Genomic DNA, 14,233 nt, shown 5'->3' with positions numbered 1-14,233 from the left:
TTCTGTTAGCTAATCTATTTAAAAACAGTTTCACAGTAGTAAAGCATATTCTGTTTCCATGAAATACTCAATGAAAAATACAAAAAACAAACAAGCAAAAAAAATGTATTTTGACCTTTCCTTTGGATTCACGTTGAGAAACAAAAAGTATGGTAGTTTCTGACAAAATTCATACTGTTTCTTAGTTCTATATTTTAGTATACTGCATAGCAGTCTTTCAGTTCCTTCATTGTCAATAAGCTGCAAAAGTTGAATAACTGCATTTTATTATCTTCCCTGAGTGAATGCTGACATGACAGAGATTCACAGAATCACAGAACAATAGAAGCATAGGGGTTGGCAGGGACCTCCAGAGATCATTGAGTCCAACCCCCCTGCCAAAGCAGGTTCCCTAAACCAGGTCGCACGAGTAGGTATCCAGGCCCATGTCATGTTGACTCAGGACATGGGTTTTGCTGAAGGCACCCCAGTGCTGTAAGGATCTGGAGATTTGTCACAGCTGGGGCGATGTGGGAAGACTCAGTCAAAGCCTCAGACACTGCTGCAAAGTGCCAACAGGGAGCAGACACAATATAGGGAACGGAACAGACAGAGGCACTGCGGAAAACCCGGATGCCATTGCTGGGATTAGAGTGCTGCAGATGACGCTCGCCCGTTGTGACGTCACTGGCACCGCTCCCCTACGTGAGGGATAGTGACATAGGCAGCAGGGGATTGTGACCTCTTGGCCCTGGCTGCCTGTAGCCGGGCACAGAGTCTCTCACTCTCACTTGTGCCCGCACTCCAGCCGAGCGTGTCCGTGAGGTTTGGAGCGAGGAGCAAGGATAGCCTTGGTGCTGGTCTCGTGTTCTGGGAGCTGCCGACAGCCGCTCTCAGTGCTCGTCCCCAGAGCCACTAGAGCTTCTTCCCCGCCCTGCCTGGCTCAGGCAGCCGGGGCACCCAGGAGGCCGCAGCAGCAAAGGGAACCGGTAAGGGGACGCCTCAGCCTGGGCGGCCCAGCTGGGAGGGTTTCCTTCCTGAGGGACCCGGGCACTTGTTCCTCCGCTGGTAGGCTCAGCGAGTGACCGTGGCCTCTCTTCCTTTCCTAGCGTGACCCCTGCTGCTGCAGCAGCGGGGTGAGGAGCAGCCCCTCATCCCCTTAGCTCTCCTGTCCACCCAGCAGCTGGACAGCATGGCCACCGAGCTGGACCGTCGCTGCCCCATTTGCCTGGACACCATGGATGACGCCAGCTACGTGATGCCGTGCCTGCACCGCTTTTGCTTTGGCTGCATCCGGCGGTGGGCTGAGAGCAGGCCCACGTGCCCCCTCTGCAAGCGCAGGGTGGAGTCCATCCTGCACTCGGTGCGCGCAGACGACAGCTTTCAAGAGGTTGTCGTCGGACAGCAGGAGAGGGCCAGAACAGCACCCCGCCAGGCAGCACCAGCACAAGAGCCACCAGCGGTGCCCATTTCCCGCCAGCCTCCAGCTGTGCTCCGGCCCCTGCTGCCCTGGCTGCGCCAGGAGCTGGGGCAGCTCTTTGGGGCTGACCACAGGGCAGCCGCTGCAGCACAGCGCCGTGTCATCTCTGGCCTGTGCTTCTTTGGTCTGGACGGGGGAGCGCTGAATTTGTGGCTGCTCAGCTCCCTGCGAAGCCAGACCGCCAGCTTTGTGCGACGGCTCGTCGTGCAAGCTGCATATGTGTGCAATGGGCTGGTGCCACCCGCTGGCCCGGAGGCCTCCCGCGCTGCCACGGGACAGGAGGGCAGCCGCACAGCTGCCCGTGGTGCAGCTGCCTCCCACGCACAGACCCCACAGCCCTCCAGCAGCACTGGGGAAGACAACGAGGAGGAGGAGCATCCTGTGCCCTCCACCGCTGCCCTCAGTGAGGGGCCCAGCCAGCCTCCATCCCTCCCGGCTCCATCGAGGACCGGCCAACAAGCAGCCCAGGAGGAGCCGGGGGAGGCAGTGCCGGGTCCCTCCAGCACCAACAGGGCCAGGGAGCGCTCACGCAGGGCGCCTCGGCGAGCCCCGAAGAGGAGGGCCCACGACTCTGAGGCCCCTGCACCTCCTGCCAAGAGGCCACCCCACCGGCAGCGCTAGGACACCGCCCCAGCAGCTGGCGAGAACAGGGCCGGGCCTGCAGCTAGGGCACAACCAGCCCTCAGGGGCTCGGACTGTCAGACCCACAAAATCCCAGAATGACCCGGGTTGGAAGGGGCCTCAAAGATCGGCAATCTCCAACCCCCCCGCCACAGGCAGGGCCACCAACCTCCACATGGAACACCAGACCAGGCTGCCCAAGGCCCCATCCAACCTGGCCTTGAACACCTCCAGGGACGGGGCATCCGCAACTTCTCTGGGCAGCCTCACCACTCTCCCTGTAAAGAACTTCCCCCTGACATCCCACCTAAATCTTCCCTCCTTCAACTTCAAATCATCTCCCCTTGTCCTGCTGTTATCTACCCTTTCAAAGAGCTGACTCTGCAATAAAATTTCAGAAAAATCTCCGTGTTGCTACCAGTGCCTTTGTCAGCGCTGTGCATGGGGGAGGTCAGACTTCTGCTGGACCTGGAGGCCTCCCACGCTGCTGTTACCGTTTCTTTAGAACCTCCCTTAACACATTGCAAAGGCAAACATCCAGAGCTCCACCTCACTTCCTCTTCCCTCAGGTCCTCTGGCGATGCCGCCATCCCCATCAGGATACTCACAATGCCCATAAGGGGCAGTCAACGGGACCAGAACATTAACTCTTTAACTCCCACTGGTCCACGTGATGTTCTGATGTGAAATACTGACAATAAAAATCACCAAACCACGACGTCTCCCTACAATGGCTGGCCCTTCCGTGAGCCCACGGTGGGTCACAGAATCACAATCACAGAATCGTAGGGGTTGGAAGGGACCTCCAGAGATCATTGAGTCCAACCCCCATGCCAAAGCAGGTTCCCTACACCAGGTCACACAGGTAGGTGTCCAGGTGGGTCTTGGATATCTCCAGAGAAGGAGACTCCACAGCCTCCCTGGGCAGCCTGTTCCACTGCTCCGTCACCCTCACCATAAAGAAGTTCTTGCACACATTTGTGAGGAACTTCCTATGCTCCAGTTTCTGGCCATTTCCCCTTGTCCTGTCTCCACACATTGCTGAAAAAAGTCTGGCCTCGCCACTCTGCCCCCCACACCTTAGATATTTGTAGACCTGGATCAGGTCCCCTCTCAGTCTTCTTTTCTCAAGGCTAAACAAACCCAGTTCACGTAGCCTTTCTTCATAGGGGAGATACTCCAGGCCCTTCCCCATCTTTGTGGCCCTCCGCTGGACTCTTTCCAAGAGACCCCTGTCATTTTTGTACTGGGGAGCCCAGAACTGGACACAGTCCTCCAGATGAGGCCTTACCAGGGCAGAGTAGAGGGGGAGGATCACCTCCCTCGACCTGCTGGCCACCCGAATGCCATTGGCCATTGGCCACGGGTCCATCCCTTCCGGTCACACGGGGAGCACAAGTGCCAGCAACTTGCCTGCGCTCCCTAGGCCAGCCTCACCCCTTCACCAGGTGCTCAATCACCAGTGCAAGCCATGACCTAACAGTTCCCCTGCATGAGGACGCCTAGTCTCCACCTAGCTTCAACTGGTTGGTTACTGTGCTGGAATCACGCCCCTATTTTGAGGATGTTGCTTTTGTGATAGAGGTCTAGTGGTCAGAAGGGACATTTAGCACAGAGAAGAAATACACCTGGAAGTAACTATGAGCAAGTACCTTGACTAGGCAAAATGGCAGATGTGCAAGGTGTCACGGAATTAACTAGATCAGTTTATGCCCGTGACAGGGGGCAGTAGGCCCCTGCCCTCCCCACTCCCCGCCTGGGCCCACAAAATGGGAAGGAAGGGGGAAAAGGAAAAAAACAGCGGCAACAATCTATGGAGGTAAACTTATTTTACTAACTATGATATCAGAATACAAAATAATACAATATAATACAATATAATTGAAATTGAGACTAATAAATCAAATAAGATAAGAGAGAGAGTTCCTGAGACCAAGTCAAACCTGAAAAGAGCTTGGAACGGCTAGGAAAGCACCTCCAGCACCCACTGCCAGGCAGTAAGAGACCGCTCCCCCCGGAAGGGTCAGATCCCATGACTTCCGTAATGTATAGGGATAGGTACGTAGAATTAGAGCATTAACACTTCCAGTATATGATGTTTTGATGTGGAATATTGAAAATCAAATAGTCAAAAACCAAAACCATGACACATGCTCTTATAAAGCACTACGCCTGCAAGTTACAAGCAGAATGATAACTGCAATCAAAAATGGCAAATAACAGCTGCCCCTGGCCCAGCTGCTGCCCCAGCGGAAACTCCTGCCTCTGGCCCAGAGCCCTCCTGCAGTATGGAACAGCGTAGATGAGGTCCCACCTGCAGCTTTCTCCCACTTTTTCAAGGGAGAACTTGACAAGCGTGGCTCCTTGCCTTCCAGTCTTGCAGACCTCTTTCCCTTCGTGACTCAACAGCCACGGGGCCTGGCCCTACATACCTGCTGAGATGAGGGCCTCTCAATCAGCTTCACAGAATCATGACGAAATTAAGGCTGGAGAAGAACTCAAAGCTAACCAAATCCAACTCTCAGCTCATTCTCACCGCGCCCACTGAACCTCATCTCTAAACGCCACATCTACGTGCTGCTCGATCTCCTTCAGGGACAGTGATTCCATCACTTCCCCGCGCAGCCTGTTCTAGCGCCTCAGCACTCTTTCAGATAAGAAATTCTTCCCCTACGCACTTCTTCATAATCTTCTCGGTCCTCTGCTATCAGCGATGGTGGAAGGTCTGCAAATCCTGATGCAGTACATCTAACTGAAACATTAACAAAGAATGTAGTACTCCTTTTGTGGAATAATTTCCTGCTGACTTCCTTACAATAAAACCATCAAATAGCTGCCTTTTCTTTCTTTGAGTTGTAGATTTGTAGAATCATTAAAGGGCCACTTCCTCTGGAAGAGTTAAAAAAATGTAAACTTTGAGCATGTTCTTTTTTTCTTGCTCAAAATTATTTCTATTGGAGCCAGAGGGCCAGGATTACCATTGATCATTACCATCTCATTGCTGATAGTCCCCAGTGTGTTTGTTGGCTGTCACCTCAGGTAAATTAACATTCAAATATCTGATTGGAATACTTTTCCTTCTTTCCTGAATTTCGCCCACTAAATTAGGGCCAGAAAAGTCTGGTTCTCATTCTGCACGTGGACATCATCCTTCCTAGGGAACCCACCATCTGTCTGACAGGGGCTGAGAATGAGCTCTGAAATATCTGTAGGGCTTCACCAGTATAGAAACTGTTACAAATCCCTGAACATGCACTGTTCACCACCTCTTCTAGCTCTCAGATGCTGGCTTGGAGCAAACAGAACAGGCAGCTTCTTTCCATCAGGGACCTGAGAAGAAAGGCAGAGCTATGAACTTTCAGGGACTCACACCCGAAATGCAATGCCACCTTCAGCAGCTCCTCCACACTCTTATTAGATGGCAGTTCCCTGCTGCATTGTAGCAGGGATGTGTACCCTGAGAAGTGCTTTGACAAAGTGCCATCCCGAGGGACCTGGACAGGCTCAAGCAGTGGGCCCAGGTGAACTTCACGAGGTTCAACAAATCCCAGTGCAAGGTCTTGCACGGGGTCAAGGCAGCTCCCCACTATCAGTACAAGCTGGGCGTTGAAAGAATAGAGCAAAGCCCCGCTGAAAAGGACCTGGGGCAATTGATAGATGCCTGGACATGAGCCAGCAGTGTGCAGAAAGCCAACCGTACCCTGGGCTGCATCAAAAGAAGTGTGGTCAGCTGGGAGAGGGAAGTGATCCTGCCCTCATGCTGGGGAGACCTGACCTGGCGTATTGCATCCAGGTGTGGAGTTCTCAGTACAGGAGAGATGTGGACCTGTTGGACCGTGTCCAGCGGAGGGCTGCAAACATGATCCAAGGGATGGAGCACCTTTCCTTTGAGGACACGCTGAGAGAGCTGGGGCTGTTCATTCTGTAGAAGAGAAGGCTCCGCAGAGACCTGATTACAGCCTGTCAGTATCTAAACGGGGGCTATCAGAAAGAAGGGGGCAGACTGGGGTTTGTTGTGATGGTTTCATGGACATGGTTTCACACTAAAAGAGGGGAGATTTACATTGGTTACAAGGAAGCAGTTTTTTTACCGTAGGAGTGGTGAGGCACTGGAACAGGGTGCCCACAGAGGCGGTGGATACCACGCAGGATCTTTGGATACGTTCAAGGTCACACTGGAACAGGCTCTGAGCAACCTGATCTAGCTAAAGAAGTCCCTGTTCATTGCAGGAGAGTTGGCTGGACGGCCTTCAAGTATCCCTTCCAACTGAAATGATTCTATGATTGTGCATGATGGCATCTCGGGGAAGTACATTTATTAAGTAAATTCTAGAAGAAAATACATCCTTATCTACTGAGGCATCTGCCCACGTGAGCTATTTCCCACAGGAAAGGCCGCACAGGAAGAAACCAAACTAGAGGCCAAGAGAGATGAACTCAAACATGCAGACCAAGAGAGTAGTATCTGCTAGAGTACTGCCTCTTAGTACTTACACTTACGTTTGAGTGGTGAACAGAAATATGACTAGGTTAAGTTTCTCAGACTCTCTCATCTTTCCTAGCCGTCACATGGGTTCCATCTGGCTCCAGAGTGCCAGGTGCCTTTCTGAAACAGGTGGCGTTGATCTCAGCTTCTACCCTCCATGCTCGTTCCACCTCATGTTAACACCAGTCAGCCATGAAGAACACGCCAAATGACTTTGTCCCTCAAGAGCAGTGGTGCACAAGAATTTCTGCCCGAGGTCCTGGAAGCCTGAATTCCGCGACAGAACGAGAGGACCTGGAGTTGTTGTCCACTGTGCCTTGTGATCCGTTGGAGAAAAGCAACTGGACCCAGATTCCAGATGTGCCTCTCCCAGCGGAGTGGAAGGCAAATTGGTGAGGACTTGTGGCTCAAACAATACAAACAGGCTGGGAAAGATCCAGGCTTGACTTATGATGGCCCACAGATTGCAGTGATGACGCAGGTCTGAGATCCAGCTGGGATTGCAGCCTATGGGTCAGAGTCTCAGCACTCCTACAGTGCCCCTGGGGTGCTGAAACGGGGCTACTGGGCCCTGACACTAAGGATTTCTAAGTTTCTACTGGCTGGTGTCACGCCAGACCTTCTGCACCACATACTTTTCAAACACCACTCTGACAAGAGGTATCTTCATTTCACATTACTCGTGTGGCTCTTGCATGTGCCTTTCAGAAGAGCTGGGAGGATTTTCAAACTAATAGTTTACTTTCACACGCCTCTTGCCAAAATGAGAATTATTCCTCCCCTCTCTGCCCTTCGTTTACAGACTGTGTATTTCTTCCTGCCCTGTTTTGCAAGGTAGAACTGAAGTATGGTGAGATATGAGTGAAAAGTGTCTGATTTATTCCCAAAGTCCGTTTAGAATTGTCAAAGACCAGGTTTTTTTTATAATCAGTGTGTTAATTCAGCACACTTCTCCTGCTGATTTGCAGTTGCATGAATTCATCTTTTCTATAAACTAAATTGAAATATCTTATAGCACACAGACATAAAATGAGGAATCCAAATTGGTAATCACATGTGAAGAGCCTATTTTAGTGATTTGCCCAGCATCCCCCAGCAAATCTGCAGCAAAGGCTGGGGAAATCAGCACTGATACAATTTATGGACCATCTTTTCTTTTCCACAAGGCCTTGATCACTCAGCCTCTCACCTTTTAAAACACTCCCAACGTACGCACCTAAAGACAGTCATCTCCACTGCATCTGGTACAACCAGGGCAAATATTCCTTTCAGGGAGGGGAGTATATTTTGCTGACCATTCAATCTATATTAAGTAAGGTGAAAGATGCTTAAAATCAGCACCCCTTATCTTCAGCGTTTTTTACAGCCCTAATCATATGCTTTGTGTCATCCCTTGTCATGCGCACTGCCAAATCAGAAAGCGGTGTCTCCCAGTGATACGCATAGGGATGGAACTTCTACACCTCTGCTCCATCCGCACAGAAAATAACTGAAGGAGGAGCAGACAGCTGTGCTGAAGGAAGGAGAAAATATGCCGATGGCACATCTCTGGCTAGACTCAAGATCGGTTTGATATCGGTGTGCTGGTGGGTCACCAGCTTTCCTACTGCGACTTTTTAGGAAAAAAAAAAAAAAAAGGGGGAGGTAGAAGAGGTAGAAGGTGGGGGTGGAGGGGGAAAGAAAGGAGAAAGAAGGAAAAAATAAGAAAAGAATGCTTTGCATCATCAGTGCAGTATCCTTCATCTCTCTCCTGCCTTTTTCTCATGCAGACTCCTACTTTCAATCCCATTTGTCTCACTTCAGTCATCCCATTACAGAAGAGCACTTTGCTATTCATGACTCCTCAGCTGCAGTTTCCAGCAGCCTTTCTCATGGACTCTCTCCTTTCACTTAGCCTCCAGCTCCCACTAGTTCCCCTGTCTCACACCCTTCCATTCAGCTTCTTGGGCTTCTCAGCTCTTTGTCTCTTCCCCGCTCTCCCTAGCCCAGTGATCCAATATCAGCCACTTTCTCTCTTTCTTCTCATTTCTTCTCATTCATTCTCATTTTTTCCCATCAGGGGGAAGTTCTTTACTATGAGAGTGGTGAGGTGCTGAAAAAGGCTGCCCAGAGAGGTTGTTCAAGGTTGGGTTGGATGGGGCCTTGGGCAGCCTGGTCTGGTATTAGATGGGGAGCTTGGTGGCCCTGCCTGTTGCAGGGGGTTGGAGATTCGTGGTCCTTGAGGTCCCTTCTAACCCAGGCCATTCTGTGATTCTGTGAGTCTGAAGTTCAGATGCTCTGCTGTAATAAAAAATATCTGCAGGAAACAAAAATTCTTGTTGTCACCACAAGCAGGTATACAGCCTGTGACTGTTGCCTGCTGTCCCAGTGAAATGGTACTGCCATTGTTAGTAAGAAACCTCATGTTAGCTTTGCAGGAGCTGGTGGGCTCATAGGGTTGTTACCACCTTGTGCAAATTTTTAGTGCAAACTGGAAGTCAATACCAGGCGATTTTTGCTGCGATACACGTAGCTTCAATGTGCAGCGATACCAAAGACCTCAAAAATACACGCACAGGCTGAGAATGTAAGCTGCAAGACTAAACAGCACCTCGCTCAGCTTCTGCTTACTGAAGAGGTACTACCATAAGAGCTGGGAAAGAATACAGAATAGAACCAAGAAGCAGTCCAACAGCAGGATAAGGCACCTTACGTGTCCCGGGGAAGTTACGTCCACCAGCACTGCACAGCATACAGTCCCAGGAGCTGAGCACAACAGCTTACAACGCAACCTGAGGGGCAGTCTGACAGAATGGCATCTGATGCAGATGAAACAAAGGTGTGTCACTGAATTCTTCCGTGTGGAAACAATGGCAACTGCTGACATTCATCGACATTTGCTGCATGTTTGCAGAGACCACAAAGTGGATGTGAGCACAGTGAGGCAGTGGGTGGAACGTTTCAGCATTGGTGACAACAACAAAGAGCAGAGGTGTATCTGTTCTGTGGAGCTGATGGTGAGGCCATGTAAGCCTTCGGTTCCATTAGAACTTCACAGAGAGGCCCACAGTGTGTCTGCATGTCTGCTACGGGATGTTTTTGGAGTAAAACAGTCTCAGAGGCAGCCTTTGTCCAAACGCTGAGGTTGACATTGTTTCTCTGGCACCTCTGTACGGCCAGTTGGAGGCAGGGACTCAGGACAGGTAGCTAAGTCCCTGAAGACTTTTAGGAAGTGTACAAAAGCACAGGACTATGACACAGATATTCAGGCCTTTGGAGACAGCAAACTTTATCCACAAGTTTATTTCTAAGGAGAAAATTGTGTCTTTGTTCCCATTCCTACCAGTTTTCTAAACCATTCTCCTACCACGGTGATGGCGGTCTTCTCCTTTCTTGAACCTCTTGAGATTTCTGGTATGTTTTTGCATTTGTGTAGGACAAAAGTAAATAAGCGTAATCTATACTTCTCTGATCCTGTCACAGAAAATCTAAATGTTAAAAACCGAGCTGTATGACCAATCAAAATATCACGATCTCCGTTTCTCCAGAAGAGAGAATTTCCATACAGAATTAATACATTGCAATTAGATGGATCACCAGGGGAAAGCAAGCAATACCATCATGAGCTTACAGAAGCAGAGCATCTTCCAGTCAGAAATCCCTTAGCTTTCCAAAACATGTGCCCCCTTCTTAGTAAAATAAAATGTTAGTAATAACAAGAGAAAGAAAATGTATCTTCTGTCCTACTTCCTGAGAACGGGAATGGGGCTGTCTTTCTACAGAGTCAGAACTTGCAGCAGCAGAGCTGTTGACTGCAGCGCCATGTTTTCTCTCATCAGGATGCAGAAACTTTTCTGGCATTCTCACTGCCTCATTACCAAGTTTAACCACCAGAAGTTCACTGGTGTGGCCTATTTCCTTTTCGAAGAGCATCATACGTTCAGCAAAACCTGTTGATGCTCTTTGGTTATATGAAGGTTAATGGTTAGGGTCAACATAAGTGACCCACCCGAATGTCTCTATCTTGATTGCTTAAAGTCTTCTCCCTTAAAGATTATTGCTTGAAGTCTGTTCCCTAAACACCAAGCTTTGAAGTTCTCCAGCAGTTTGCACTGGGTAGATCAAGCCAATTAGTTAATCTATCCTGTTGCCTCAGAGGAAGACATGGGTTTTGCTGAAGGCACCCCAGTGCTGTAAGGATCTGGAGATTTGTCACAGCTGGGGCGATGTGGGAAGACTCAGTCAAAGCCTCAGACACTGCTGCAAAGTGCCAACAGGGAGCAGACACAATATAGGGAACGGAACAGACAGAGGCACTGCGGAAAACCCGGATGCCATTGCTGGGATTGGAGTGCTGCAGATGACGCTCGCCCGTTGTGACGTCACTGGCACCGCTCCCCTACGTGAGGGATAGTGACATACGCAGCAGGGGATTGTGACCTCTTGGCCCTGGCTGCCTGTAGCCGGGCACAGAGTCTCTCACTCTCACTTGTGCCCGTACTCCAGCCGAGCGTGTCCGTGAGGTTTGGAGCGAGGAGCAAGGATAGCCTTGGTGCTGGTCTCGTGTTCTGGGAGCTGCCGACAGCCGCTCTCAGTGCTCGTCCCCAGAGCCACTAGAGCTTCTTCCCCGCCCTGCCTGGCTCAGGCAGCCGGGGCACCCAGGAGGCCGCAGCAGCAAAGGGAACCGGTAAGGGGACGCCTCAGCCTGGGCGGCCCAGCTGGGAGGGTTTCCTTCCTGAGGGACCCGGGCACTTGTTCCTCCACTGGTAGGCTCAGCGAGTGACCGTGGCCTCTCTTCTTTTCCTAGCGTGACCCCTGCTGCTGCAGCAGCGGGGTGAGGAGCAGCCCCTCATCCCCTTAGCTCTCCTGTCCACCCAGCAGCTGGACAGCATGGCCTCCGAGCTGGACCGTCGCTGCCCCATTTGCCTGGACACCATGGATGACGCCAGCTACGTGATGCCGTGCCTGCACCGCTTTTGCTTTGGCTGCATCCGGCGGTGGGCTGAGAGCAGGCCCACGTGCCCTCTCTGCAAACGCAGGGTGGAGTCCATCCTGCACTCGGTGCGCGCAGACGACAGCTTTCAAGAGGTTGTCGTCGGACAGCAGGAGAGGGCCAGAACAGCACCCCGCCATGCAACACCAGCACAAGAGCCACCAGCGGTGCCCATTTCCCGCCAGCCTCCAGCTGTGCTCCGGCCCCTGCTGCCCTGGCTGCGCCAGGAGCTGGGGCAGCTCTTTGGGGCTGACCACAGGGCAGCCGCTGCAGCACAGCGCCGTGTCATCTCTGGCCTGTGCTTCTTTGGTCTGGACGGGGGAGCGCTGAATTTGTGGCTGCTCAGCTCCCTGCGAAGCCAGACCGCCAGCTTTGTGCGACGGCTCGTCGTGCAAGCTGCATATATGTGCAGTGGGCTGGTGCCACCCACTGGCCCGGAGGCCTCCCGCGCTGCCACAGGACAGGAGGGCAGCCCCGCAGCTGCCCGTGGTGCAGCTGCCTCCCACGCACAGACCCCACAGCCCTCCAGCAGCACTGGGGAAGAAAACGAGGAGGAGGAGCATCCTGTGTCCTCCACCGCTGCCCTCAGTGAGGGGCCCAGCCAGCCTCCATCCCTCCCGGCTCCATCGAGGACCAGCCAACAAGCAGCCCAGGAGGAGCCGGGGGAGGCAGTGCCGGGTCCCTCCAGCACCAACAGGGCCAGGGAGCGCTCACGCAGGGCGCCTCGGCGAGCCCCGAAGAGGAGGGCCCACGACTCTGAGGCCTCTGCACCCCCTGCCAAGAGGCCACCCCGCCGGCAGCGCTAGGACACCGCCCCAGCAGCTGGCGAGAACAGGGCCGGGCCTGCAGCTGGGGCACAACCAGCCCTCAGGGGCTCGGACTGTCAGACCCACAAAATCCCAGAATGGCCCGGGTTGGAAGGGACCTCAAAGATCGGCAATCTCCAACCCCCCCGCCACAGGCAGGGCCACCAACCTCCACACGGAACACCAGACCAGGCTGCCCAAGGCCCCATCCAACCTGGCCTTGAACACCTCCAGGGACGGGGCATCCGCAACTTCTCTGGGCAGCCTCACCACTCTCCCTGTAAAGAACTTCCCCCTGACATCCCACCTAAATCTTCCCTCCTTCAACTTCAAATCATCTCCCCTTGTCCTGCTGTTATCTACCCTTTCAAAGAGCTGACTCTGCAATAAAATTTCAGAAAAATCTCCGTGTTGCTACCAGTGCCTTTGTCAGCGCTGTGCATGGGGGAGGTCAGACTTCTGCTGGACCTGGAGGCCTCCCACGCTGCTGTTACCGTTTCTTTAGAACCTCCCTTAACACATTGCAAAGGCAAACATCCAGAGCTCCACCTCACTTCCTCTTCCCTCAGGTCCTCTGGCGATGCCGCCATCCCCATCAGGATACTCACAATGCCCATAAGGGGCAGTCAACGGGACCAGAACATTAACTCTTTAACTCCCACTGGTCCACGTGATGTTCTGATGTGAAATACTGACAATAAAAATCACCAAACCACGACGTCTCCCTACAATGGCTGGCCCTTCCGTGAGCCCACGGTGGGTCACAGAATCACAATCACAGAATCGTAGGGGTTGGAAGGGACCTCCAGAGATCATTGAGTCCAACCCCCATGCCAAAGCAGGTTCCCTACACCAGGTCACACAGGTAGGTGTCCAGGTGGGTCTTGGATATCTCCAGAGAAGGAGACTCCACAGCCTCCCTGGGCAGCCTGTTCCACTGCTCCGTCACCCTCACCATAAAGAAGTTCTTGCACACATTTGTGAGGAACTTCCTATGCTCCAGTTTCTGGCCATTTCCCCTTGTCCTGTCTCCACACATTGCTGAAAAAAGTCTGGCCTCGCCACTCTGCCCCCCACACCTTAGATATTTGTAGACCTGGATCAGGTCCCCTCTCAGTCTTCTTTTCTCAAGGCTAAACAAACCCAGTTCACGTAGCCTTTCTTCATAGGGGAGATACTCCAGGCCCTTCCCCATCTTTGTGGCCCTCCGCTGGACTCTTTCCAAGAGACCCCTGTCATTTTTGTACTGGGGAGCCCAGAACTGGACACAGTCCTCCAGATGAGGCCTTACCAGGGCAGAGTAGAGGGGGAGGATCACCTCCCTCGACCTGCTGGCCACGCTCTTTTTAATGCACCCCAGATTGCCATAGGCCTTTTTGGCCACAAGGGCACACTGCTGGCTCATGGCCAACCTGTCATCCACCAGGACACCCAGGACCCTCTCTGCAGAGCTCCTCTCCAGCCGATCATCCCCCAACCTGTACTGTCAATTATTCCTCCCCATATGCAAAACACTACACTTGCTTTTGTTAAACCTCATCTTGTTTCTTACTGCTCAGCTCTCCAGCTTGTCCAGGTCTCGCTGAATGGCAACACAACCTTCAGGTGTGTCAGCCAATCCTCCCAATTTCGTATCATCAGCAAACTTGCTGAGGTTGGCCACTATCCCCTCATCAAGATCATTGATGAAGATTTTGAACAAGACCAGACCCAGCACCTACCCCTGAGGATCAATGCTAGTTACAGGTCTCCAACCAGACTCTGCACCGCCAACAACAACCCTCTGTGCTCTGCCAGTCAGCCAGTTCTCAACCCATCTCACTGTCCACTCATCTATCCCGCACTTCCTCAGCTTTGTTATAAGGATGTTGTGGGAGACAGTATCAAAT

The 14,233-nt window shown here is 52.3% G+C and overlaps 2 protein-coding genes across 2 annotated transcripts; both read left to right on the top strand.

Annotated features, from left to right (window-relative positions):
- The first annotated feature begins 1,070 nt into the window (after positions 1-1,070).
- Positions 1,071-2,485, top strand: LOC149912691 (uncharacterized). The gene has a single exon (XM_090131562.1). The coding sequence runs from the start codon at positions 1,172-1,174 to the stop codon at positions 2,078-2,080; it is 909 nt and encodes a 302-aa protein (XP_089987688.1). The 5' UTR covers positions 1,071-1,171; the 3' UTR covers positions 2,081-2,485.
- Positions 2,486-11,342: 8,857 nt separating this feature from the next.
- Positions 11,343-12,749, top strand: LOC149912690 (uncharacterized). The gene has a single exon (XM_090131163.1). It carries the CDS (start codon positions 11,436-11,438, stop codon positions 12,342-12,344), a length of 909 nt encoding a protein of 302 aa, XP_089987289.1. The 5' UTR covers positions 11,343-11,435; the 3' UTR covers positions 12,345-12,749.
- Positions 12,750-14,233: the final 1,484 nt, after the last annotated feature.

This window comes from Phasianus colchicus, chromosome Z (assembly GCF_987193195.1).
Source record: "Phasianus colchicus chromosome Z, bPhaCol1.hap1.1, whole genome shotgun sequence".
NCBI classification, from domain to species: domain Eukaryota; kingdom Metazoa; phylum Chordata; class Aves; order Galliformes; family Phasianidae; genus Phasianus; species Phasianus colchicus.
The sequence above is the reverse complement of the archived record's forward strand: the minus strand, read 5'-3'. Positions and strand labels throughout refer to the sequence as shown.